The sequence below is a fragment of the Neodiprion lecontei genome, chromosome 3 (assembly GCF_021901455.1).
Source record: "Neodiprion lecontei isolate iyNeoLeco1 chromosome 3, iyNeoLeco1.1, whole genome shotgun sequence".
Lineage (NCBI taxonomy): Eukaryota > Metazoa > Arthropoda > Insecta > Hymenoptera > Diprionidae > Neodiprion > Neodiprion lecontei.
The window spans coordinates 40,695,884-40,721,901 of record NC_060262.1 but is presented as its reverse complement, the minus strand read 5'-3'; the positions used below and the strand labels follow the sequence as shown (position 1 = coordinate 40,721,901).

The following is a 26,018-nucleotide window of genomic DNA, read 5'->3' as shown; positions in this document are numbered from 1 at the left end:
AGTTGATCGGTGAAGACACCTCTCGCCAATCCAATCTATGGTGAAATCATATTTTAGAACACCCCGGTGAAGTTGCCGTGGAGATTCCCAAAATATTCAACGTCTGCGCAGATCAATACCCTCCTGTCGCTTTTAGCTCTCAACGACGCATGTCCACGTGAAGAAACCTGAAATCGTTTCACAGAAATTAGACGTTTATACATATTATTAGATGGATTACATGTGTATGTGTATACATAAAAATACATATTGTAGACACATACTACAAGAGTATATAAATAAACAGCCTGTATATGACACATGTCGAAAGGCTTTTCTTTCCAATTTTCACGTAAGAATAAACTATATGACTGTATAAATTTGTAAAATGTGAAATACTAAGAAAATAAATAAAAAGAGTGAAAAACCGCCGCAGCAAAAATCTAATCGATAACACTTTCGGTATTAATATAAATTTTTTATCTACCCCCTGAACGTGAAAGGAAGTCGCCTGCGAAAGTATTTTACTATTGGTCATAGATTTGGATCCGAAAGAATGAGAGTGGGAGTTGCGTATCCAGTTCACGCGATACCTTAGCATTCGACATCCGACATCACATGCGGGATAGATTCAGTTTGCCGGTAACCGTCTTCGCGTAAAGGCGGGTGCTTTATTAACATTTGGTACGAGTTGTGTGAGTAGAAGCACGTTATTTTTCTTCCTCTTCTATCATATTTGCGACAAGTAAAAGTGAAGTCGCGATCTTACAAATCACGCGTATTAATCTAAGTCTATACGCGAGCCAAAACCGGTATCAAGTTTGTTAAAGTAACGCGATTTCACGAACAGGCGCAAATACATTCTGCCGAATGTAACTGTATGTAGTGTTGCCTTAAAAATAAATATAAAAAAAAAGTAATTATTACATTTCATTCCTGATCAGACGGTGTCTTACTATTGAAAAAAAAACGAACACATTAATAAAACGTTAATAAAAACTAATACATTCATTATTAATTACAAAAATATTTATACACACATTTAAATATCATACGAATATATTGTATATTTTTCTCTGAAAATATATGAAGATTTTTTAAAGAACTTAAAAAAAGGGAGTAAAAATACTATTTTAATACCATTGTTAAACATATAATTATACTTCTCTAACAACCACTTCACCGCGGAAGCTGTGAATATATAGGTAAGTATTTTTTAAAATTCTTTATCTGTTACCTACTCACTTAATTTCACCTTCTCTCACCGCATCATGCTTATATTCGTCGTAAAGTTGATTACGTTACGCAACGTGGTGTACAAGCTGCAGGCAATTCACGAGAAAAAACCGATAGTTATTGTGCCTGCCTCAGTTTTTTACAGATCAGAATACCGTGAAAATTTCCTTTTTCTACTTGCCATTATTATGCACGTTTCTTTGAACGTGACGGTAGTAAAAATACATTAACGTCTCAAATTTCCATAGCATATGCGGTTCCTCCACTCTGACGTTTACATGTTACATATATTAGATGCGCATCATACCGTCTTACCTATACGCTATGTGTAGTCCATGGTTAAATTCAAATTCGAATGATACACTCATCTGATACCATACTATACCTGTCCAATATTTGACTTAGTGATTGTTTTCTGTAAGGTAAAATTATCTCATCGAGTAAACGATGCCTGACATGCAGTTCGATAAGCGTGATAAAAATTCCGATAAATATCGTTATAGGTACTTGTAATATCGCTCGAATCAATCTTCCGCGTTGCGGAAGGGCACGTATAGATAGGTTGGTACGACTTATAATCGAACGCGGTGATATGCATATTTCAAACACATCCTCTATACGACGTTCTATCGATGTAACGGACGTAAAAATAAAGAAACCATAACAGATCGATACAAGTACGATGTTATTACATGCTCCATTGTATATTTGAAAGCATACAAACAATCCCTGTCGAAGGTGGTTGGCCATGCAGAAATCTTACACAATCTTACATAAATTATCATTCTTTTTTGTAAAGGTATTCGTACGTAGTGACCGGCCTTTCAAGTAGGGCAAATTAGATAAATATAATTTTCATCCACGCTTGTTTGCGAACACTTTTTTATTATTCTATACCTGCGCATGTATACATATATTGTACATGTGTACCTACATAATATGTGCCTAGGTACGTTATCGATCGGTTTGAGGATTGTGACGAACTTATGTATTTCTACGCTATAGGTACGTACCTACGCGCTCGTATTCAGGGTTGCAAATTTTTTAATGAAAAAGTAATGCATTAACCATTAGTTTTTCATTAAAAAATTTGCAACCCTGCTCGTATCATGGGTATAGTCAAGATTCAAAAAAACTAGTTCGTATCTCCATTGCACGCGGACGGTGTCCGTTTTTAGAAAAGAGAAACAGGTAAGAAAACAAAACTAGTCCAACACTTTGTTAAACTCCGAGTCATAAATAAATACGGCGATGTTTCTAGAAAACAAACGGACATATCCCACGCTCTTGTATTGTAAAATACTGACCTGCGATCGACGATTAGTCTATGAAGTTTTGCGAGTTATGTGATTTATGTTCTTCGCACTAATTCGACAGAATGATAAAACTTTTTTTCGCAGCTTACATCGATGTGCGTTGAATCGTCTATGGTTGAATGTAATTTTTACATTCCGAAATTTGTATTGAAAATCAATTGCGATATGAAAGGAAATATGTTGCATTCTCCGAGAACGAAAAAGACGACCTGGTGAGACACGGAAGAATATGTTCAGGAAAAATTAATTATGTACATATATAAATCACCGTTTATTGTGTCTCTTGTTTACGACGTCAATAAACGAGTTAATAACCGGTGCAATTACACCTTACAGACAATATTCACGTACAACTTAACTACGTCATATATTCCTATTCGATTTATGCGCACAGATTAAAGTCCTGAATTGAAACAAAGTCCTTGAAACTTGCAGTACAATGCAATGCGTAGGAACGTTGTATAATACGAAAAGAATCAAACCTAGAATGATTTTCGGTTTTCCGGTGAATCGCTTTTCGTCTTATCCCTTCTCTACGCATACACAACTCAACGTCTCGTTATCTCTGTTCGAATGTTCGCTTATAACTCCAGAACTACTGAACCGATTCTGATTATTTTTCCCCTGTCGATAGCTGAAACATCTGGCCAGATTTTAAGCTATATTTCGTTAAATCCATATCAATGGTTTTGAAGATATAACGATATTTTTAGGCCCATTCGGAAGGGGATCTCACCCACACACGCACACACTTACGAGAACGCTGACTAAACTTTTACCGGTAGAGGAAAGTTACGTTCAATTCAAGTTTTCAAGATTTCAATGACCTCTACAAAAAAAGTTCGCTAAGAGCACACGCGGCTGTGTCTATAATACTTTTTCTACGAGAACGATTTGAAAATATTTGCTGATGGAGCCGCAACGGGCTGCTAATGTATTACAATATCGCGCAAAAAGTGCTTGGCGCGTTTATCGTTTATTTCTAAGCGGGACTTGAGCAATCTTTACGCAATGAAAGGGCTTTGATCGCAGCGCAGTTTGTTCGTGTCTAATACTAAACCGGTCACTACGTATTGGCTACAGGAATCAAGGCCTTCGGTTTTATCGTTGAACTTGAGATTCGGCTACTGATAAAACCCGCCCACGTGTACGTCGTAATATTGAACACATGTACAATCACGCAAAATCGGCTGACCAGTTCCCGCACTTTGCCTCTGATATTCAAATCCTCTCCGATTATACGCGGTGTTTAACCGGTTATGTTTACACTTGAGATTTTGACAAGGTTGGGTCATTAGACACATGTGTGGGATAATAAATGGCACTGGTCCAGCTCTTACTGCACGTTTAAGCGAATTAACTTGGAACGAACGAGAGTCGGGATTTTTATTACTCTATAATGCATGGACAACTCTCTTGAAGTTCGGAAATCCCCAGTTATTTGCATATTTTTAAACGGAGTTTCGGTACTCGTTTGGTTCTCAGGCTTCTTCGAACGCCTGCAACTGTTTGTGAAACCTTATATTGTAATATTATAGGAGTTCCGAACACCCGCAAAATTAAGGCCGACGTAGGGATTCGCGAGGAACGACTCAAGGACATGTGATAATCGAAGAATTTGCGAATCGTCTGTAACTGAACTTTTTTATTCTTTATTCCAGTATAACCAGTACCGACAACGTGAAATTTTCAATTACGCATCTGATCGTGAATAAGAAAGAATTACAATATTTCAGTAATGAGATGTTCGTTAATGAGTTAAAAAAATTTAAATGCACGTACAAAAATATATCGCGCTCTCCTTGTCTAATTATAGAATAGCTCGCTTGCTAATTTTTTATTTTTTATCGGAAGCTACATGAAAGAGGAAATATCAATCAAAAGCGTAGTAAAAGAGGGACACGTCAGATTTTTTGGTCAAATATACTTCGTGAAATGCAGAATTTAATCTAGAAACGGTAAAAACAACTGTGTTCGGACTAAAATCGGGTTTTTTTTTTTTTACCAAAAACCTTGATGTGTTCCTCTTTTCCGGCAGTTTCGAGTAAAATGTGCTCTTTTTCTTAGCACCGTGTATTTGATATAACGCTTGTGATTAAAATCCAGTAAAAAACAATCTGAAAAAAGGAGAAAAAATTAATTACCCTTAAATACCAATCAAGAATACGAATCAGGACTTGCAATGCAGTTTTTCGTTCACCTGCTGCACGTGATTGTGTATATTATTTATATAAAATGTGACCCTCTATCAAATACTTGATGAGCAGAGGAAATATTTGTCGCTGTCCCGTGCCGAATGATTACTCAACTTTATCATTTTCTCATCTATTGCATGCACACAATCAGTTCTATAACAGAAATATCAAGTGCTCAGTAAATTTCCACAAAATAAACAACCGATACGTTACGCATTTACGCTGAAAATCAAAGTACACGTAGATTGAATTCTCAGTATTTATACAGGACAAACGGAGATCAGTTGCAAGCACGAATAGATAATGTCGAATTTAAAATCTAATCATCGATAGGTTTAGATTATACTCGTAACGAGTTTTTTTTTTTTCAAAATTAATTCATATGAACGCTTTCACCTCGACTGTATTAATCATGACGGGAGTTGCTCAAGTTGTTTCGCGGCAAGTTTGTCATTGGCAAATATGCATACCCAATATTTAGTATAACAACACCTCAACCGTTAAGCACATAACGTGTCATATAATCATTATGTACGGTAAATATTAGAAATTTAATGATTGACACTTGACAGACTGTAAAATCACTATTGTAATAAAATTAAAAAATACAACAACACAGCGCGAAGACCAACGACTGTAATATTAATTATGAGTGTCATTGTAATTTATTACCCCAGAGACAGCCAGTTGCCTTTTAAATACCGATATGTAATCAAGTCTCTCTCTCTCTCTCTCTCTCTCTCTCTCTTCATAACAATGTGCGACTCGGAAAAGCAGAAAGTGAGATAACAACGACACAAACAATTCTCGACTTTTCTTCGCACCATTATTATCATTATTATCTCTGAAGTAGGATTCGCGTCAAAATTTAAAGGTCATATGAAAAAGATTAACCGAAGTGCATCAACTGAATTAATCAATTCCCAACGGAGATTATACGGTATTATTTAATACGTGTATCAAATTTATGACGACTTATCTATAACGGGTAAACTTTACAAGTGCTTCTAGAATGATTCGTTCCTTTCTATATGTATATCATTTATCTAATACACATTTTTATATCTGCGTATTATATTCTACCGGCTGACTATACATGTAATCTGTTCGTAATATCAGGTGACGCAATTATACGTCGCGTGGAATAAATTTTGAATTACAGTAGGTATGTGTAATATCTTTGGATACAGCGCGAATTCGTGACGTATAATATACTGCCGAAAATCATATTTGTATGAAATGATTGGTCGGAGTAATGAAAGCTGGTGTAATATAAGTACTATAGTCAGATCAATATTACTAAAGACATGGAAATTATTTCTACCGATATTTTTATAACGATGATGAAAAATTTTTAACCGTCCGCATGATTTGCGAATCAGTCTTGCGAGATGGATCGTCGTTTTTGCAATGTTCATAATAATTACGTGCAGCGTTTACGCTCAACGCGGTTAACTGTATGCGGCTCTCGACCATGACTCGTTAAAAAATGGTGAATTACGTATACGTCATTTCGCATTTTAATCTCGCAGTTTTATCGTGAACAGACATATTGTATGCCCGTTGGCGCAAGTGAGCGAGGCACGTACGTGAAATATACGCAAATCATACTTCATATAACGATATTACATAAATTTTCATACATTATCCTGTGTGATAACCGTTACCTGCGCTTATTATTCAGTTCATATTATACGTTAAACCAGTTTCGAAATATTTTGACGCATGGAATGCGTCTCTGATACTTTTCGGAATTGATATTGTCTGCACAGATTACGGTGTGCCAAAAAATTCAAATTTTGAACGAGCGTCTCAAATAGAATATCTCATCCAAATTAGAGCTCTTAATATCGATATTTAGAGTTGCATATTTTTTTTTTCCATTTTCCATTTAAATAACACGTAACGGAAGTCCGACATTTATTTAACATTTTTTTTTCTCGTAAGTCGCTTGGCTTATAAACTATCTACGTACAAATTCTCATATGAAATTTCACGCTCTAGAAAAAAGTATTAAGATAGAATTTTCTCAACTCTAACCGATTAAAAGATTTTCAAAACGACTCAGTGTTTGTAGCCGAGTATCTCGTAATCGATTAGAGTTAGGAAAATTTTGTCTAAGTACTTTTTTATAGAGCTTGAAATTTCCTCTAAGAATCTATATTTACATTCTTCATAAGTAATTTAAATGGAGAGTGGAAAAAACGAAATAGGCACCTCTAAATATAAATATTAAATGCTCATATTTGGTTGAGATATTCTATTTCAGACGCTCTACCGAAATTTTGATGCGCATTTGATATTGTTTTTTGTTTTTTTTTCGGCACACCCTAATTACTTACAGATATCCTAAAAACTATCTATGGAGTTTGAAAATTCCGACACGCGCAAATTACTGATTAACAGATGATTATTTTATAACATACAAATCATAGTAGGTATGGGAAAAAAATTTATTCATGACTTATACTTAATTTCGCTGTATAATAATTTATTACATGAACAGACGTCCTTCTGCGTCGTTCTCTAGCTTGTTAAATTTTCCACCCAGCTGTTATCGTTTTTTATTAATCTTGTTAAACAAGGCACAAGATATTCGCGTCATTATTCTTATATCATTGAATAGATTTTATTTTTAAACTTCTCGTTTTTCTTTTCTGTACTGCAAATTCATTTGTCGGCAAAATATGAACGCAGAATTCGAGATGTACGATTAAGTGTAGTAAAATTGTGAGACTGGAATTGATTGTTGTTGTTTTTTTTTTCGATATAAACTCTACAAGAAGTTTATTACGTCCAGAAATATTGATTTCTGCGCACAATTTTTTCGAACAAAAACTGCAATTGAAAAACAACTACAGTTCAAGGAATTATCGTTCAATATTTTTATCCTCACACCGTTTTACCACTATACCTACATTCTCATCACACCCGCATTTTCTTATCGCTGTTCCGCGCTCACAATCACATCAGAATTAAGTCGTGCAGCTCCGTAAGAGGGTCTGCAGACTACGACCCTTGGAGTGAAGGTGATTGATCCGTAAAAAGCCTGCAGTAAGACACCCGTTCTAGGTGTTATAAGATGCCAAAAACAGCCGGAGGGAGCGTCCAAGAACAAAAGGTCGAACAAGAAAATGTCGCAAATGCGGACACGAGTATATATAACATATAACAAGAGCCGTGAACGTGGCGGAAAAAACTAACAAGGACAAATTAATGACTGCCACGGTTATAAGTCGAAGCGTTTTAACATGCATACATTCGAAAACTGGCATTGGCAAGTGTGGTCGTGAGGTCAGATCGCACGAGATTATTGTAGGTATAACCACCGCGATTTCCTCGTTGAGCATGCCGTCCTTCGCTGTAATGCGAAACGAAGGTCTCCGATTGTTATGTGGAAAAAGCAAGACTGTTTATATGCGTTATTGGCAATTGAGGAAATGCGGCGAAGCAGGCAATGAAATCTGGATCGAACGGAAGTTCAAGGAGAGACGGAGATTTCATTTTTTTTTAAATTTCCAACAATGTTCCCTGGCGAAAATGATTCTATAAATTTCGAGGAAAATTTATACGAATTTTTAACGAAATTTCTACGCAAAAGTACAGTATTTGGGCCGATTCTTAGTTTTGTGAACTTGGATTTCGCAACGATACGTAGTTTTTCGTAGATTATAATCTTAAATGTTATAATCTATGGTTATAACGTTTTGGCGTAGAAAAATTTACGAACACTCATCTCCTTAATGGTTAATATTGAGGTCTAGGGACTTTTAATCCTAGTTGGTAAGTGTGTGAGACACAGGAGTTAGTCGGAAGCAATGCTGACAGGTTAGTTATACTGCAGTTCATAGATGTAATCTACTTGACGAATAAATATTCTAAAAAACTAAATTATGTGTTATCGCTAACATACGACAGTTAAAAACAGATTCGAGTAATCGCGCTGCAACAGATGATAGCCAAGAATTACATTTTCATGCGGGTTATTGACTAAACTACAATCTGAAAATTTTCTCCATTATTTTGAAAGTATTTGTGTGGGTCTGCTTAGCGAGAAAATTAAGCCCAGATACACGAGGATCGAATAAAAAATACTAGAATTTAATCATGTTTAACGTTCTTCGATTATATTAACTTTCCTGAAATTGTCGATATCTAACTTGTGTTTTTCCAAGTTGCACAGTTTTATTTCTTAAATCGCAAAGAATGTTGTAACATTAGTGGTCGTTATCGTTGACTCAAATAACATTGGTGATGATTTTTTTATCTGTTTTTTTCCTATTTTCTGTACTTCTCATTGGGATTCGCGGTGATAGGACGTGTTGACAATTATTGAATGAAAAAGTCAAGGAAACTGTTATCACGTCGCCTTTCTCACAATCAATGTATAATCAGAGGGAGAGAAGTAGCTAAGAATACAATTTTAACACTCTTCTTGTAACAATCTTATAGGTATTACAGTACGTGATTTTACCAAAATTACACTCGGAAAATTGACGCTGGTATCACCAAAATATCACTAACAAGTTATTTTTTTTTCTTTTTATTTTTAATAAAATATTTCCGCATCATTTAATTTCAGCAGATTTCAAGTGTGATTTCAATTATAAGTATGAATTTAGACTTCAGTGTAATTTCACTGGTGTAAAAAATCTTTTCGATTACAATATTATTAACGCAATTACAGTAAAAATACAGTGTTAAAAATAATGAAAGCAGACGAGATCGATCTGTGGATTGATACCGTAAACAAAAACGTTTTCTATCACCATGGAAAAGTAGTTTTTATAACATAACATCGGGTTGCATACCGTGATAAGCTGTCCTCTTCTTCATTTTTATCGCAGCGAAATTCGCGATCGGTAAATTTCGCACATGGCCTACCAGACAACAGGTGTTATATAACTTATTACAGACTGTTACTTAACCGCACTATAATCCTCGGGCTGGCGCCATTCCAGAGTATAAAATATGAAAACTGTTATACAATGAAGTTGAAATTCGTCCTCAGAGTAATTAGATTTGTACATTTGTGGCACGATAAACTTTGTAAAAATATTTCAAGCCTACTCGTAACAGTTTTTGATTCGCGAAATTAGAATGGAATTAAAAACGGTCCGATCGATTGACGCATATGAACATATGTATGTTTTTTCCGGGCCCTTTGGATCGCCTATGCGAACAATGCAGGAATCGCTTTGCACAGTTGAGCTTTTTAATACCGAAGCAGAGCGATTTAGAACATTCCGGAATATTAATTTAGATGTAAATTTAGCCTTACCTACCTCTGTTAAATCATTCTTCGGTATTCACTATTTACTCGATAAACGCAAATACGTCGACACCTACATACGTATGTATATATATATATATCTATATATACATTAATAAGTCATCCTCTTTTATTTTTCAACCGTAGGTTGATAAAACCAGGAATTCGATAACGTTTTATGCGCTGCAAATAATTGCGAAATTAAATAATGCGGTAAAAATGTTAGCCAAGCGAATATAAATTGTGCTGAGTTTATTTTTTCTATTGCTCGAAGCTAAAATATTCGTACCTATCTGGTACATACGTATTCTTTGCCGGGACGATTAAATGTCTTATGAATTGAAACCGTCTCTATTTAGTCTTGTGTAAATTTTTTTTTACCGCATTCATAAAAATTCTTGTTAAATGCACGTTATCACATCGATCTTTTACCGAAGCCTTGTCATTCATTCCTCGATACATATAATACACGCAATCTTTGTTATATTTAAAAGTTTGCTTTCTCGTTGCGTAATATCGCAAAAACGAACCTTTCCAACTGTCGTATCTCACCTTCCGCACATCGATGTAAAATTTAATCTGCACAGTGTATGACAGTGATATAATTATAAAGACCTCTGTAATCTTAAGCAGTGCAGCTTGAGTAAAAGTAAGATAAAGATAATGATTCGCCAATCGTTGAAGAAGATTGATGTTTTTACTAAAGCGCATATAAACGAAGATTTTTTTATTTGATTTTTATTTTTACGGCTAGTTAATCTAAATGTTAAGTTGTCACACGATGTCAGTCAAGGTGCACTGAGAAAAATTTCATTTGTTACAGTAACTACAAAAATTCAGTAAAACAGGTATCGTTAAAAAAACTGTTTGAATGTTGTTGGAATTACGAAAAACGAGGTACGGGTAACCATTTTGCGATATTGTCGATCCTTTTTTGGTTATTGCAACGCAAAATCAGTTTGTTCGGTTTACTATACTTTTTTAGTTAAACAAGGCTTTAACGTCAATTTATCGTTGCACAAGCATTAAATTTTCGCAACAGTGGCAAGAAAATATAGTAACAGTGATCGTAATGGGAAAGAATAGTAACGAATACTAAACTTTCCTGTAACAGCTAGAAAACTAATTTTCATTTTCTACCTAGAAATATATGTTTCGATTGTGGTAAAAATTGAAAATAGTCAAGGACTGAGCGATAACCGGAACTAAAAATTTTTCTCAGTGTATATAGTATACTATGTATCAAAGTATGTATACCTAGTCTAGTAAAACAATTTTTGATAACACGTTGATCGTTTTTTTTTTTATAAGATGGTATTAAAATAACGACGATTGAACATCTTCCAAATTAATATCACTACGACGTATTCACGGTGTTTTATTGTATCGTTTTACCAAAAGAGCGAGTCACGTTATGTATTCTGAGCACGCATTTAATGTTTTGTATATGTATACGTATATATCTATATACAGTAGACCAGTTTCGTAAAGTTACGCAACTAAAACATGATGCGCATGTGTATAATTTCTATATCTAACATAGGTATGTATAATACATACATACATCAGATTCAGAGCGTATAATACTCGCAAGAATCTTCTTTTGTACATCTGTAATTACTCTTTTATAAAAAGGAACGCAGTCGCAGTCCAATTAGAATTTTATAAGATATGCACGAAGATGCGAGGTGTGTTAACTGATACGGTCTTAATCATACAATGACCATTAAATTCGGATAATAAAAACTATAATCCTCGCAGAAGACGAAAATCCGACTCGTATATCATGAACGACTTCGAATTTTCCAATTTTTCAAAAAAATCAACATTGTTAATGTAATCTCAGTAATTAATTTGATAAAGAGAAGCTAATGTATGTTTTTAAATTCGAGGATAAAAATCTCGCCAGAGCTAGTTGCAATTAATTGGCTAATGTTTATTACGAACAATGAATCATTGACTTCTAATGGATATTCCCAATGTGGATAATATCGCGATAGGAATTTCGTTTGGAATTATGAACGACTTGGGCTGACATACGCACGTGTATGTGACAAGTTGAATCATGGTGTAATTGCTATAATTAGCCGAGTGATCAAACTCCCCGCTGTGTATAGTACAAGACAATGTGCAGGGCGAAAGAGTTTGTCCGCAGTACGCACATAGAGTGGGCTATAAAATTCGTCGATGAATTTTGTACGCAGAATTCGCTACAACATGCGATCGCGTATACGGACAATTTATATTATACAACTTACAGTATAAATACGCGCGAAAATGATTTTCCATACTACGTTAACCTTTTATAACTTGAACGATAAAATAAATTTGTGAATGATGATTTCGAGTTATTAGTAATAATTGTTAAACAGTATAATAATCGAATTCTTACGGTTCATAATTTCTATAACGCACTTATTACGGAATATAATCGCATTTTACTGTTTTTAAGAATCATACTTTCGCTACTGATTTATACGGTATGATAGGAGAAATTAATGAATCGCGATTTTACGTATTTACATAAATGCATATGCAAAGATCAAGTTTATACATTCATGTTCATAAATATATTATTCAGATTCAGTTTTCTGCAAGTATACGACTGTATATTTTCTTTTTCTTTTCAAGTGGAAACGAAAAGAAGTGAACTTGACTTCGGTACGTTAAATTCTGACTAAAATCTAATTTCGGTGTGATGTAAACGGTCACCTAATTTTTTAAAAATCGGCTCCGAAAGACGTGGAACGCGGTATTTTTTAAAAAAGGGCGATACGAATGGGATTCAAATTTAATACACCTGCCGGCGGGTTCGCTCTTTCATACCTTTGAATGCTGTATATTATACACGGGAAATCGTATAGATATAAGCGGTGCGTTATGCGTGGGTTAAATTATACCTAAAACCGGTTAGGCACATCGTTAAATAAGCAGGGGCAATGTTACGGTCGCATATCGGATACATCACGTGCCTATATAGATTAAACCTGTTGAAACTCACGTTAGAAGTTTTATAGAATATTTAATTTATGTATTCAAATTTCACAATTCCAACGATTATTATGTCGTATGTAATACGGTATTCGTGTATTTGTTCAAGAGAAACGGACGATGCCCGGATTGATTTACTTGGTTCTCGTCTCCGATGTAAATTTTGCTGCATAAAATTATATTAGATAGCTTTTTGCGAGTGATTTATTACGAGACGCACGAAAAAAGAAAAGAAAAGAAAAAGAAAAAACGTACCTGCACGCACAAAATTATTTAGTAACTCACCACTCCAAATTTTTAAACCACAGGGTAAAATTTTTCCAAATATTTTTCAACCAATAATATTGGCTTGTCCGTTTATATTTGAAAACCGTGCGATTTTGAAACGCATATAGAATTTAATTATACGGTACATAAAATGTATGAAAAAATATAAGAAATAGATCATATACAAATGGGTGGGGAATTTTTTTTTTATCCATGTTGCAAATAATGTTGCAAAAATTGACCTAGTTCAAACCAGACTAGACCTCTCCGACAGCCTCGAGGGTGGTGACTATAAGTATATACGTACGCATACACAGATCCATGCACGTATACATAATAGGCAAGACGCCAAATTTTTCGTAGACGTGTATGAGTTTCTAGGCTAGTCGATCCTCGAATAAACACATGTATTTACATAATCTATGCATGCCTCTGGGTAGGTAAAAAATACGAAGAAATAAGCCTTGGGACTTCTGAACCTGGACCGACTGCAGTCTGCGCGGCTTAGAAAAGAAAACTAGCTACATTTTATAATATACATATACTGTGATATATTCGATCATGCTTTTAAAAAATGGCTGTAACAGATATCTCGAGACCTTAATATCAACTTCATCTCGCAAAAAGAAAATAACTATAATGATAATATATCGCTATATCAATGCCGATAAGACGGAAGAAATGAAACAATAACCGCAAGCCGCCAGAATATTGATTCGTGGTTAATTGTCATTAATATGTAAAGTGAGAAGAATTAAACGTCGCAAGTTGAAAACTTTGTTTTAATTGCTTTTAATTGCAGTTTTAATTGCTCCGAGTTTGTATGTTATATGATAGTTTAGTTCCAATGTAATACACGCAACGATGATTCGCAAGACTTAAACTTAATGTAGGTGTATACCTGTATCTATGTGTATTCTCTACGATTACTGTCATACGTGTGTATGTTCATCTAATCTCTGTAACCCTTGAATTGGCAGGATCAAAGATAAAACTAATCATTTGGTTTGGATTATTCCAGTTCATGATTCTACAGGTCATTTTGCTAAGATAAGCAAAATTATTCCGATAAATTATCTGACACTTGCTTGTATTAAAAACTTTCCGACAAATTTTTCAACGTAAGATTCACAAATATTATATTATATGTAACTGTTAAATCAGTCAATTAATGTACGAATTCTTTGCTAAATATTTCTTTTTATATAATCAACGATGCGTATAGAGTCATAATTATTTCCACTCTGTGTTCTAACCAGAACAAATGTTGACTTTTTTTTTCTTTCCCTCCCGATGGTAACTATTCAATCATAAAATGTAATAAACGGTAATAAATTCATTCATTTGATGTCATCGGGTTCTTACTGAGAAATTATATAGTGATTAACCATAGTAATTGAATCACATGTGTGATGAAAAATTCAGTGTTTGTACAGAAATTGACCTTTTCAATTAAGTATATGCTATGTGTCTGAACCACTGCGACATATTTCTATGGGTTTGCTTTTTACCGAGGAAAATTACGACTAAGTGTACAAGGGTTAAACAATATATTTATGTACCTATATACGGTTCATAAACATAACCACTGACCATGAAAAGCACATGGGGCATTCCAGCTGAACTCAACCAACTTTTGAGCTCGTGTGTTCGGATTGACTTCTCAGATTTTTTCAAAATTTTATCAGCCCACAAGAAGACCATCAATTTTTTTCAGATTTTTTGAGTCAAACGGTTTCGAGTCATGATTTTTTTTCAAGAACGGCAGGTATGATAAAAAAATTTCGCGGAAATAAAAGACTCGGTTCGATTCAGTTTCATTAAAAAAAAAAAAATGGTGAACTGAATCCGAACACGTGAGGTCAAAAATGGATCGAGTTCAGCTGGAATGCCACACGTGTGCCTGCCGACCGTCCAAATACTCGTGCACTTCTGTAATACGTGTACCTACATATTTAATATTTGTTCAAGTATGCGTGCATGAGGTTGTTCACTTATGATAAAACCAGTGCATTAATGTATAATCGTAGTTCGATTTTACGCTAAGATCACAGTTTACTTATTACGCGTACTAGTTTTCCATAACGAGTGGCTGCATATAATGAAATAATAAAAATTATGACTGCGTTATTGTGAATTTTTACCTTCGTTACGATAAAGATAATAATTTGCATTTTTTCACATCTGTTGCAGATAATAAGGAAATTCGGAAGACTGATTTACATCCAATAATATTTATATACACACTCGATATAGATATATATAAGTCGTCAAGATAAATTTTCTTCGTGAATCGATCTACGGTAAAATGTTCGAGGATCATTGTCATTACACGGAAGATCTCGCAGATAATGACATCCAGTACAAAGATGTCGTCATCGTAGGTAAGACTAAAATTCTTTTACTTCTATAATATTATTTACCTATGTAATATTATTAATTTGACATTAGTTCTCAAATTTTTATGTGACAGAAGCTATTTTTTGATTCAAATACTCTAATTAGCTTAATAAAACATTAGATCAATATTTAACGAGAAGATTCATGAAATGCCAGTAAAAAATCAACATGGCCGCCGTAATTGACACGCTTGCGATTTTATTTCGGACTTGGAATTATTTCCAGTACTAACCGATTATCGAGGGCTGTTTCACGCGTAATTAAATTATAGCAAGAATTGTCTAGTTAGTATTACGTCGTTAATGAAAGCCTAGAGAACTAGAAAATTACATCGCAAAATTCACTCGTACGCGTGTCGCATGCATAATTGCCTACACTGCGGTTCACTCTTGAATATTATAACCTAAACAAAAGTTGACTATTCCGGGGAAGTCCGACTTTCTTATCGTGCGATAAGCATTTCTTTCTTCGCGAAAAAAAACAAACATGCCCACAATCGTGCAACCTCAGACACGCACACACAGATGCATGCACACTTTTGTTTAGGTTTGTTTGGGTTTGTTTGGGTTTGTTTGGGTTTGTTTGGGTTTGTTTGGGTTTGTTTGGGTTTGTTTGGGTTTGTTTGGGTTCGTTTGGGTTTATTTGGGTTTGTTTGGGTTTTGTATGGTACCTTCCGGACAGCGCTAAATAGTTAAAAATGGAGTTCCAACATGAAAACCACAATCTGAATCGAAAAATGTTTCTTACAAAAGTTGTTAGTTTCAATGCAATGCATTGTTTTGTCATAAAAAAAAGTTAGGTTTCCATTAAAAAAAACCATGTCAGCCATCGTAGCGTCGCTATTGTAAATTTGGGACCTTCAACAAAATTTTTTTTGAACGTCCCCCTTTGAACTCTAAAACTTTTGTTTCAAACAAAATTTGATCAGAGCAATAGTTTTCGAGATAATTTAGATGTAAGATTAAAATGGGACACCCTGTATACGTGTGTGTTATAGACCGCATATATGAATAGCTTCATATTTGCATATCGTGAACAATCAATGTTGTCTTCTGTTGTAATGCAAGTTTAAAATTGGTATGTATTATGTATGTGAATAAGAATGCGTTTACATAGCGCAAGATACAGCATCAGAATTAAGTTAAAGAAACATTGGCTTATAAGTGTATGTTCGCAAAAATACATCCAGTAAACAATTCGTCGGTCCTGTTTTCATTGTGTCAGTTAAATTTCAATACCTAATAACGCGATAGCGCAACGACAAACAAGAAACAAAAACGTTGTTATCTACGTAACTGTTACAATTAACTTTCGAAAATTAAAGGTCGAAACAAAACATTATTAATTACTACCACTGACGATATCACTTATACACCTGTTTATACTTTTACGCATTAATTAAGTGAAAGAAATACGAATATGTTAATCCAGAGGCAAAATTAACCAATTAGTAGTAAGGTAAAATTATTTTATACAAGACGAAATATTGAAGCAACTACAATGTATACTTATCTCCAGACTGTTTCGAAGCAGAAATCTTGTGTATGTTTATGTAGAAGACTCAGCCTATTTCATTGAATATAAAAAAAATGAGACAAATATTGACTGAACTCTAATTACACGTATCATGTATAATATATCTTATGTATAGGTATGTATGTACATGTAGTAGATGCCCTAAATCAGTCTTACAATAAAAATATAACAAGCTTTGAAACATTTCTTGCCAACGATTAATTTTTAAATCTCATGCTCAAATGAATTCAATTAGCAAAGAAGTTCCTCTTATTGAATGTTATAAATTTCTTCGGAACTTGTGAAGTTGCTGAAACGGCTGTATGAGCCAATACAATAGTAAATCCACTTCTATAACTATTCCTGCAGTCTGTACCTCTACAAATTTTTCAAAACTTCTTCGTCCGACAGATGCAATAAAAAAACTACTTCCTTTTCAGGGAATGGACCGAGCAGTATTTGCCTTTCGTATATGCTGGCTGGAAATTGGCCCTATTACACAGGGGAACCCCATCCGGGTGATGAAATGTTGACAGCTCGACTTGCTAATGGAACTAGCAGCGGTTTAGCGTGCAACACTCGATGGGGCCTTGAGACTCTTTCGCTGGGCTTGGAGGGCAGAAACGGTGGAAGACCACTGCCGCTTCTGATAGATCACTTGCAACATCCATGCACAGATGCAGGCCTCGATCTGCCACCACTGTTGACATGGATTCCTCCTGGCACGGAAAGTGGCGGCGAAGACCACGAAGTATTTGATCATGTTGCCCTGGGGAAAGGTGCGCCTGGCGGAGCGTGGCAGGTAACATAAATTCCATATGTCAAGCTTTAATAATGTTTAGACCTCATGCTTGTACTATTTGTCAGCAATACAAGAAGCCCAGAAATGGACTGATTGCAATTACCTTCAAAATTTTCTCCAAAATGGGTCATGAGTCCAAGTCATGCAATAAGCTCCTCAGTTCGCTAATCACTGTTGAAACTCAATGTCCAATATCTATGTATGCTAAATACTGTACCGACACATTCTTTCCTGATCACTTTTATCACGAGTAGCATTGATCCACTGACATTCCATTTGTAACCACTTTTCAATCAACTTTGACACTGAACAATTAATCTATCTGGGTTAGTTTGATATAATTATTTCTAATAATGTTAAATAGACAATCGTGTTACGGTCGCTGCATTACCCTTGACATAGTTAATTCACTCGATACAGAATCTCAAAAATAACGTTTTGCATCTTACTTTAACACTGTGTGTTTAATTTCCAGGCAATGGATCCTAACGTCTTAACAATCAGCCTCAGCCGGTGGATGTCCTTACCCGGTCTCGACATCAAAACTTGGGAATCGATGGTCGAAGCAGAGCAGCGAGAAGTGCACGATCATAGTTTAACGTCAACAGGAACAGGCGATCAAATCCCAAATCCGTTCCTAACGCAAGAGAAGCTTAGCAGCTATAAAGGACTTGGACGAGTACTAGTTGGGACGGTGGCTAAATACTTTAGGGATTACGTGAGGATACAGAAGCTCGAAAAGTACTTTCGATGGTAGGTATGCGAATGAATTTTAAATTTACACAACTACTTGGAAAGTTTTCCTTCTTTCACAGTTCGTTTTAATGTCGCTTCAACTTTGCCTCTACCCATAGTGGGACCACAGTGACGTCTGTAAGGCCTGTAAATAATCAGAAAGATGGCGATGCAGAGAACGATACCTCAGAATATAAATGGATAGTACAAGGTGTGGAAAACGACAGTGGCAAACGCTTTGAGTACCGTGCTAAAAGGGTAGTTCTGGCAACAGGTGCATCTGACCACTCGAATCGCCTGGGATTACCCGGTGAAGATTCCAACTCCAACTGGCTAACCCACGACTTGAATGATCTAGAAACAAAGCTCGATTGTATAGCCATGCAACGTGAGTATATTGCATTAGTGATGAATTCATTAATGATCAGGCAATGAATTTTTAAGCTGAAGTAACTTTTACCCTAGATAACGCGGAGTTTGCGGCAACGTTTTTACTCACAGTCAATTGATGCGGAAATTTGCACGAATACCCGTTTATTGTACGACACAAGTTCTGACGTGCCGAGTTCAGTCGTTGCTTTACATGACAATTGATATGGTAATAAGGTAAGATTCATTTTTCAGAATGTAGAGACAGATTAGCTGATCCTGTCTTAATCATTGGAGCTGGACTGAGCGCAGCGGACGCTGTGACCGCCGCTCGCTTCCGAGGTATTCCTGTTCTTCATGCTTTTCGTCACAACAACAACAATACAGAATACTGGTCCAACAATAATGTCAAGAGAGAAAAAGGAGTCGGAAAGAATGGAATATCCGTCGGCAGTGATCGACTGAGGTGGCTGCCTCCTTCTATGTACCCAGAATACCATAAAGTTTATGAGATGATGGCTGACGGAGGGACTAACTATCCACTATACCAGGCACTTTCTAATTATACTCTCGTCGATCTCCATCCAAATTCAAATTGTTCGTCTAATGGGAAGAAACTCGTCACCCTCTGTTCACCAAACGGAGAGCTTCGATCGTTTGAAGTGTCTGTTGTCGCAATTCTCATTGGTATGTTACTGTTCGTCATTATTGAGACGTTATTTTCACCTATAAAAAACTGATGTTAAAATGATAGTTCTTAAACATGCAAAAATTAATCTTTACATTACAGGTTCTCGACCAGATCTTTCGTTCTTACAAGAAAGCGGTTTAGGACTGGGGAAAGATCCATCAAAGCCTATAGACGGGCGATCAAACCCCATACTTGTTGACGATTTCACTTACGAAGTTAATCGTGCACCAGCTAAAGGCCTATATGCTCTCGGACCGCTTGCGGGAGATAACTTTGTTCGTTTTACTCAAGGCGGAGCATTTGGGGTCCTAACACATATTCTTAACACAACTTGTAATGTCACACATCGAGCTAAAAAGAAATGAAGTGTTACAAATGGCGGGCGATGTGTGGTAACATCCTCGTCATTCAAATCCTATCTGCATTGAGCATCACTTACTACCTGATGCCGGTACCTCAACGCACTATTCACTTATTTGCTCAAAGTGTGTGTAGTGCTAACTAACTTAATATACTACAGTGACTCAATTGTCATTAAATTTGTTGTTATCCAAATTGTACATACCGTTTGGAATGTAAGCATTTATATAACGATATCGCATATATATATATATATATATCATTTTTAAGTATATTATTTTTATTTTTCATTACTTTTTATATATTATTATTATAATTTTCGGATCAGGCGTTTTTCATAGACAAGGACATTTATTTAAACATATGAGACATATTTACATGATTGAACATATTCGATTTGATGCTTTTTTCATGTTTTTTGGTTTTTCAACTGATCCATCAGTGACTATTTTATTTATGTTAGATACGAACTGGCATTGTTGAAGAGTTTTATTAATAATCTAGATTATAAAATATATTTATTAATCTGTGATACTCTAGAACACACGATACCTAGCACTGCTTTGGATTTCGCAAAATAATTTATGAATCAGCCAATGACATTAAACTATATTTATTAAAGCCTGTGTCGCTCTTTATCTCCTCTCCCTTTATTTTCTCTTGCTACGGGTGAAAATATACGACTATATCTGTCTGTTTTCGACTTTATTCTTTCCTCAACGATATTTCTATTCGCAGATATGCTCACTTCAAAATAAGGGAATTCTATGTTAGAAACGTCTATTATTGATAGATTCATGGACTGAAATCAATTCAAGGTATTTACACAATTCAACGTACAGATGTTTCTATGAAATTAATTAATACACATATTGTTTGGCCAAAGCTCTCAAAAATTTTGCTTTTCGAATATTTGCAGCTTCGCGTTGAATTTCTTCATTATTATTAGAGTTTAATTCTAACAGTCCTATAATTTTGATCTGAAAAAGAAAAAGTATTTCCAACATAAAATCATATCAAGTTCAGCAAAAAGAGAAGTATTTAGTATGTATATTCAACAATTTACCTACCGCGAGCTGTTTTCTATGGTGCTCGCCTCGTTTAGTGTGTAAATATATAAGAAACTCGAGAACCGTGGTGTCCCATATACAGTGATAATAAGCATCCATGGCATCAGCTGCAGCGCAGCTCTTCCGATCGCTAGACATCATCTTGAACGCTAAAGCATAATCTACTTCTTCTAAAAATTGACACAATACTGCTGCTTGTGTGTAACATTGCAAGTGCTCGCAGCATTTAATCATTCGCCGATAGACGAGATCATCAATCTGAGTGCGTGGCACAGGCTGGCTGAAGAGATCACTGGCAACCATCGTGGCCTCAAGGTAATACTTCATGGCACTTTCGTGATAGCCGAGAACTGGAACATGCATAAAATAAACAGGCTGACAATTTGATCGATGTAACTCATTTTGTCAAACGTGTTCAACTTTCATCAGTACCGTACCATATTTTGGCAAGCTTAGAAACAAGTGATTTTGATATCACTAATTAACTGCTGAAGGTGAATTCACTGATTATTCACTTCAATTTAGCTCTATGTATGCTGATAAAAATTTATTAATTTTGAAACCTTTACAATGTTGATTAAAACGGCGCTTAATTTTATCACTGATAAAATCATGTTTCGGCAATCTAAGACTTTTAACTGCAGTAGCAAAGTTCATATTTTATCGGTCATGACTAACTCACCAAAATTAAGATCTGCCATCAATTTTAACCAAGAAACATTACTCGGGTAATACTTGAGCGCTTGAGACAAAACTTGAAACAAGAATTCCCCAATCGTCCTCGTGTTGTACGAATTAGAACTGCAAACAACAATTTCATACAAAAATATATCCCCATTTTTACTATTCTTGAGATAAGTAAAAAAAATTTCATAACATAATCATACTTGGAAACGGCAGCCGGCCAAAGATTCAAGTATTGGGTGTGAAGCTCGAGGCTAGATTCGTCACGGAGAACGTTATGCAGCCGTGCCAGTAGCGATGTTACTGCTGTGAGAGCAGTAGGTTCTCGAAGTCGACTGAGAGCTCCACTTACTGCTATAATAGCATCCCTAGAAGCACTGCTTCCACTAGATCCGCTATTGCTTCGTTTTTGCGGTTGCTGACTGCCCGGCCCAAACACTGCTAGAACTGATTTATAAAAGTACGGAAATCAGTTGTGTCGTTTTACTTTGTTTTTGGATGTAGGTGTGTAGTGAAACTTTTCATTATTCATTACCCATGTCCCAGGCTTCTCTGGGGAACTTTCTACTTCCTTTGTGCTTAACAATGTCTTGGCAAACTGTGCTTATCGCTGCTGCAAACTCAGAGTAACTCCATCGTTTTTCTATAGTTGTTAAATAATCCCATTCAGCCATATTCAGCAAAAATATTATGCAATATTCGATTATCTCTTGTCGCGGGATAACTTGATCTGTAGCTTGTAAAGCACCCAGACACTGTTTACACTCCCCAACCAAAGTTTGCATGTCACCTGCGTCATAAATATTCAGTCGTACATAATTTCGAACAGTATGTAAACTCATTAATTACATCAATATAAATTGACGAGTAAAAGTAGATTCATTATTCCATGTTCAACAACTATTCAATCTTCAAGTAGCTAGTATTCTGAGCAATCACCATCAAAACGGGGCATAATTTAATCACACGGTTGTAGGACCGAATGAACGAAAAATATTATTCATATTCATATTTTTCAACAGCAAACGAATACAAATTATACCTACAAATATTATTGGCTGGCCAGACGTAGAGACAGTGCAATATTTCGATCAACAATGCTTCCCATGCCACAAGTTGGCATAATTTGAATATTGAACTGTTGCCACCAGCTACATTGAGCTGCACTTCCTGTTGTAGGATATTCAGCATCTCTTTAGCACCAACAAAGTCTTTGGTTGTGACAAGTTCTCGACTTTTGGCTAGGAGTACGTAGGAATAATTCTGCAGTAAGCCTCTTGGCAATGACATTACCACACTTTGTAAAGGAATAGGAAGTACCCAACAGTTGTTCACTCGCCATATCGGTTTCCTTCGGTTCGTACTGGCAATATGTATTAAAAGTTCACGTATTTCATGCGGGTTGTAAGACAGAATTATACGCTGCTCCAAAGTACCGATGTCCACTCTTGAGTTTTCTGGAATGCCAACGCTTGTGAGCTTCACATTCATATAATTGGAATACTTTGTCAATAAAATTTATTCTAGCCAAATTCTACGAGTATAAATATTTTTATAAATTTATGTAATAATTAAGGATTTGAAACAATTTCGTTTCAGGCTTACGTGTATAGGTCACTGTTTGAATTCCCCATTCGTTGTTTGTTAACAAATCTGGAATCTCAAGGTCATTCTGTTCGGCCTCTCTCTTTACTTCCTCTAATTCTTCTTCATTGAATAATGATCTGAGATTCGCATCTTCAAGTAATTGACTTGCAAGTCCGTCTATTTCACCACTCAGTACAAGATACAATAAGAACCGTGAAATACGCCTCTTATCCAGTTCTGTCACTTTGTCTATGACACTACCAAAAGCCTAAAAAGAAAAATAGTGCTAGTTTATTGAATAAAAAAAAACTCAAATAAAATGATAAATATTTGTACAGAATTTTTTTGTACCCAGAAAAGTGTGCTGAGTCCCTTTGCACCTGCAGTTTTAATTTCTGCAATATAGTCACCAAGGAGAATCTCGCTTTCAAGCACCTTCCTGACTAAATTAAGGCACTGAATTTGTACAAGCAAATCACGAGCTACAATAATCTTTCTATTAACCATTCCACCCTGTATATCCAACTCTAAATTGTCCCTATAAACTTGAGGAATTTCTCTGCTCACATTGTCTGCCTGCAGCACCTGTACGATGTTCTGAAAGAATAAGCGATGCATGTGATGTAATTCGAGTATAATTAAGATTTTGACAACCACAGTTCATTAAAACAATAGATATATATTTTATTCTGGGTAGAGATTATACGTTACTTTTTTTTTAAACCCCATATTGTACATACCGTGTACTGGTCTTTGATAGACGAGTGCATTTGTTGAACGAGATCTGTCTTGATATTTTCCACTGGTATTTCACAAGCCAGACAATAACCATCCAGATATTCCTTTTGGACTGTGCAATATATCAAGGGAACAGAAGTGTCCAGCTTTTCAAATAGTTTTTTGGCACCGCTAACGTGTCGCTTGGCGCTTTCATAATCCTCCCGGAGGAGGTGAAATACTGCAAGATCATAGTGTATCTGTAAATTGATAGAACAGTGGTTTACATTTTAAAAAAATGCTCTCTTTTGAAATATATGTAAATTAAAACGCAAATTATACTTGATGATGGATTTAAAAAATTTAGAATAGAATATAAATCGGCAGTTAGCCGTTATCAGAATGATTGAATAAGGTAGTCGCGTGTAATACCATGTGCAACATAACACCAACTTACATAATCAATATCGTTCAAAGTATTGTAAAATTGTTTTAGGAATCAGAGGAATGACGTTTTCATTTGTCATAAGTTGACTATCAAACAACATTTTGATTCACACTTCTAACACAAAATATACGAGAAAAATAAGCTCGAACAAAATTGAAGAAAAAGCTAGGGGGTTATTAAAAAATGAAGCTCAATTATATACGGAATTTTAAATATACCTGGCATTTGAATTCTTCAATGCTTATACTGTACATGTTTTCCCAATTCTGTTTGCACTCCGTACTATCCTCAGTTAGCATAACAAATGTCTCAAACGATAAGACCTTTGGTGAAATATCATTTAATTCCAAAACAGCATTCAGAGTATTGATGGTGTTGGGAAGATACGTCTCTAGCTTTCTCATTATATCGTCGGTCACAGCAGGAGGAACATATGTTACCTCTTGTGTACCTGGGCTACAAAAAAATCGACAGTGAAACACAGGCAATGATATTTGGTAGAGATAAAAATGAATATTATAATGATCAGAACAAAATAAAAACAGTAGTTGAATGCTTACATGTGAGCAAACGGTTGTTTGATCTGTCGACTGTTTAATGACTTACAGACGATCGCTCTCAAATGCCACCTATGGTAAAGAACGACTGTAAAAAGAAGCTGATCGCTCATGGAATTCAATTGGTACTCAGGTATCATTGGAATTTCAACAATGGTTTCTGTCACTACGTAAAACAGATCCTGCAGCAGTGAAATCTGCATTGGCAGCGATAATTTTGTCTCCAAACTATCTAGGTCCCATTTCAAATAGGCAGCTACTTTGAGCGAAAGAATTTTTAGTGCCAAATTTTTGAGACTCCACTTGTTCAGGTTTTGCTGCTGTTCGTTTGTGTCGACATCAACGGTTTTGACATCACTATCTCTTTGTTCCAAATTTATTGTCATGAATTTTACTATCAGATCCGTTGGTGATGGGTCTAAAAAGGAAATTGTGTGAATATTATCAAAACCTAAATTCTTTAAATATATATCTATTTGCAAAAACAATTTATCACTAACCTGGAAACGGTTTGGAAAGATGTTCGTGGAGCAAAGACGGATTCAAGAGAAACTCGAACCATAATATTGTGTCAGGTGAAATCGGAACGGTTCCTGGCCGCAGTAAATCCACGTCCATGATTATTTTTGCTTAGAGATGATTTAAATTCAGTTTATATTCATTGATGGAAATGTCAAGCTTTACAGAGAGGTTAGCGTCACTTCGGCATAATTGCACCGCATGACAGAAACTGAAGAAATACGCACATTTTCAAGCTCGATGCTTTCCGCCTGCGGGCAGGCAATCTATTGTACACGCATGCATATTATATGTCATTATCAATCAGG

At 35.4% G+C, this 26,018-nt stretch overlaps 2 protein-coding genes across 3 annotated transcripts; one reads left to right on the top strand and one right to left on the bottom strand.

Annotated features, from left to right (window-relative positions):
- Positions 1 to 415: 415 nt before the first annotated feature.
- On the top strand, positions 416 to 20,749 carry LOC107223863 (oxidative stress-induced growth inhibitor 1). The gene is made up of 7 exons (XM_015663687.2): positions 416 to 1,184; positions 15,450 to 15,640; positions 17,612 to 17,973; positions 18,449 to 18,726; positions 18,828 to 19,096; positions 19,333 to 19,764; positions 19,868 to 20,749. The coding sequence occupies exons 2-7, from the start codon at positions 15,565 to 15,567 to the stop codon at positions 20,131 to 20,133; spliced, it is 1,683 nt and encodes a 560-aa protein (XP_015519173.2). The 5' UTR covers positions 416 to 1,184; positions 15,450 to 15,564; the 3' UTR covers positions 20,134 to 20,749.
- LOC107223861 (integrator complex subunit 8) lies at positions 20,566 to 26,018 on the bottom strand. Of its 2 annotated transcripts, none has more exons than XM_046735049.1 (12): positions 25,692 to 26,018; positions 25,195 to 25,609; positions 24,853 to 25,090; positions 24,210 to 24,446; positions 23,821 to 24,066; positions 23,488 to 23,737; positions 22,929 to 23,339; positions 22,418 to 22,672; positions 22,086 to 22,329; positions 21,881 to 21,999; positions 21,195 to 21,548; positions 20,566 to 21,108 (listed from the first exon to the last, which is right to left on the bottom strand). In XM_046735049.1, exons 1-12 carry the CDS (start codon positions 25,807 to 25,809, stop codon positions 21,074 to 21,076), a joined length of 2,922 nt encoding a protein of 973 aa, XP_046591005.1. In that variant the 5' UTR covers positions 25,810 to 26,018; the 3' UTR covers positions 20,566 to 21,073. The 2 variants fall into 2 exon arrangements, with proteins under 2 accessions (XP_046591005.1, XP_015519172.2); XM_015663686.2 differs by having other exon boundaries at positions 21,199 to 21,548; positions 25,692 to 26,016.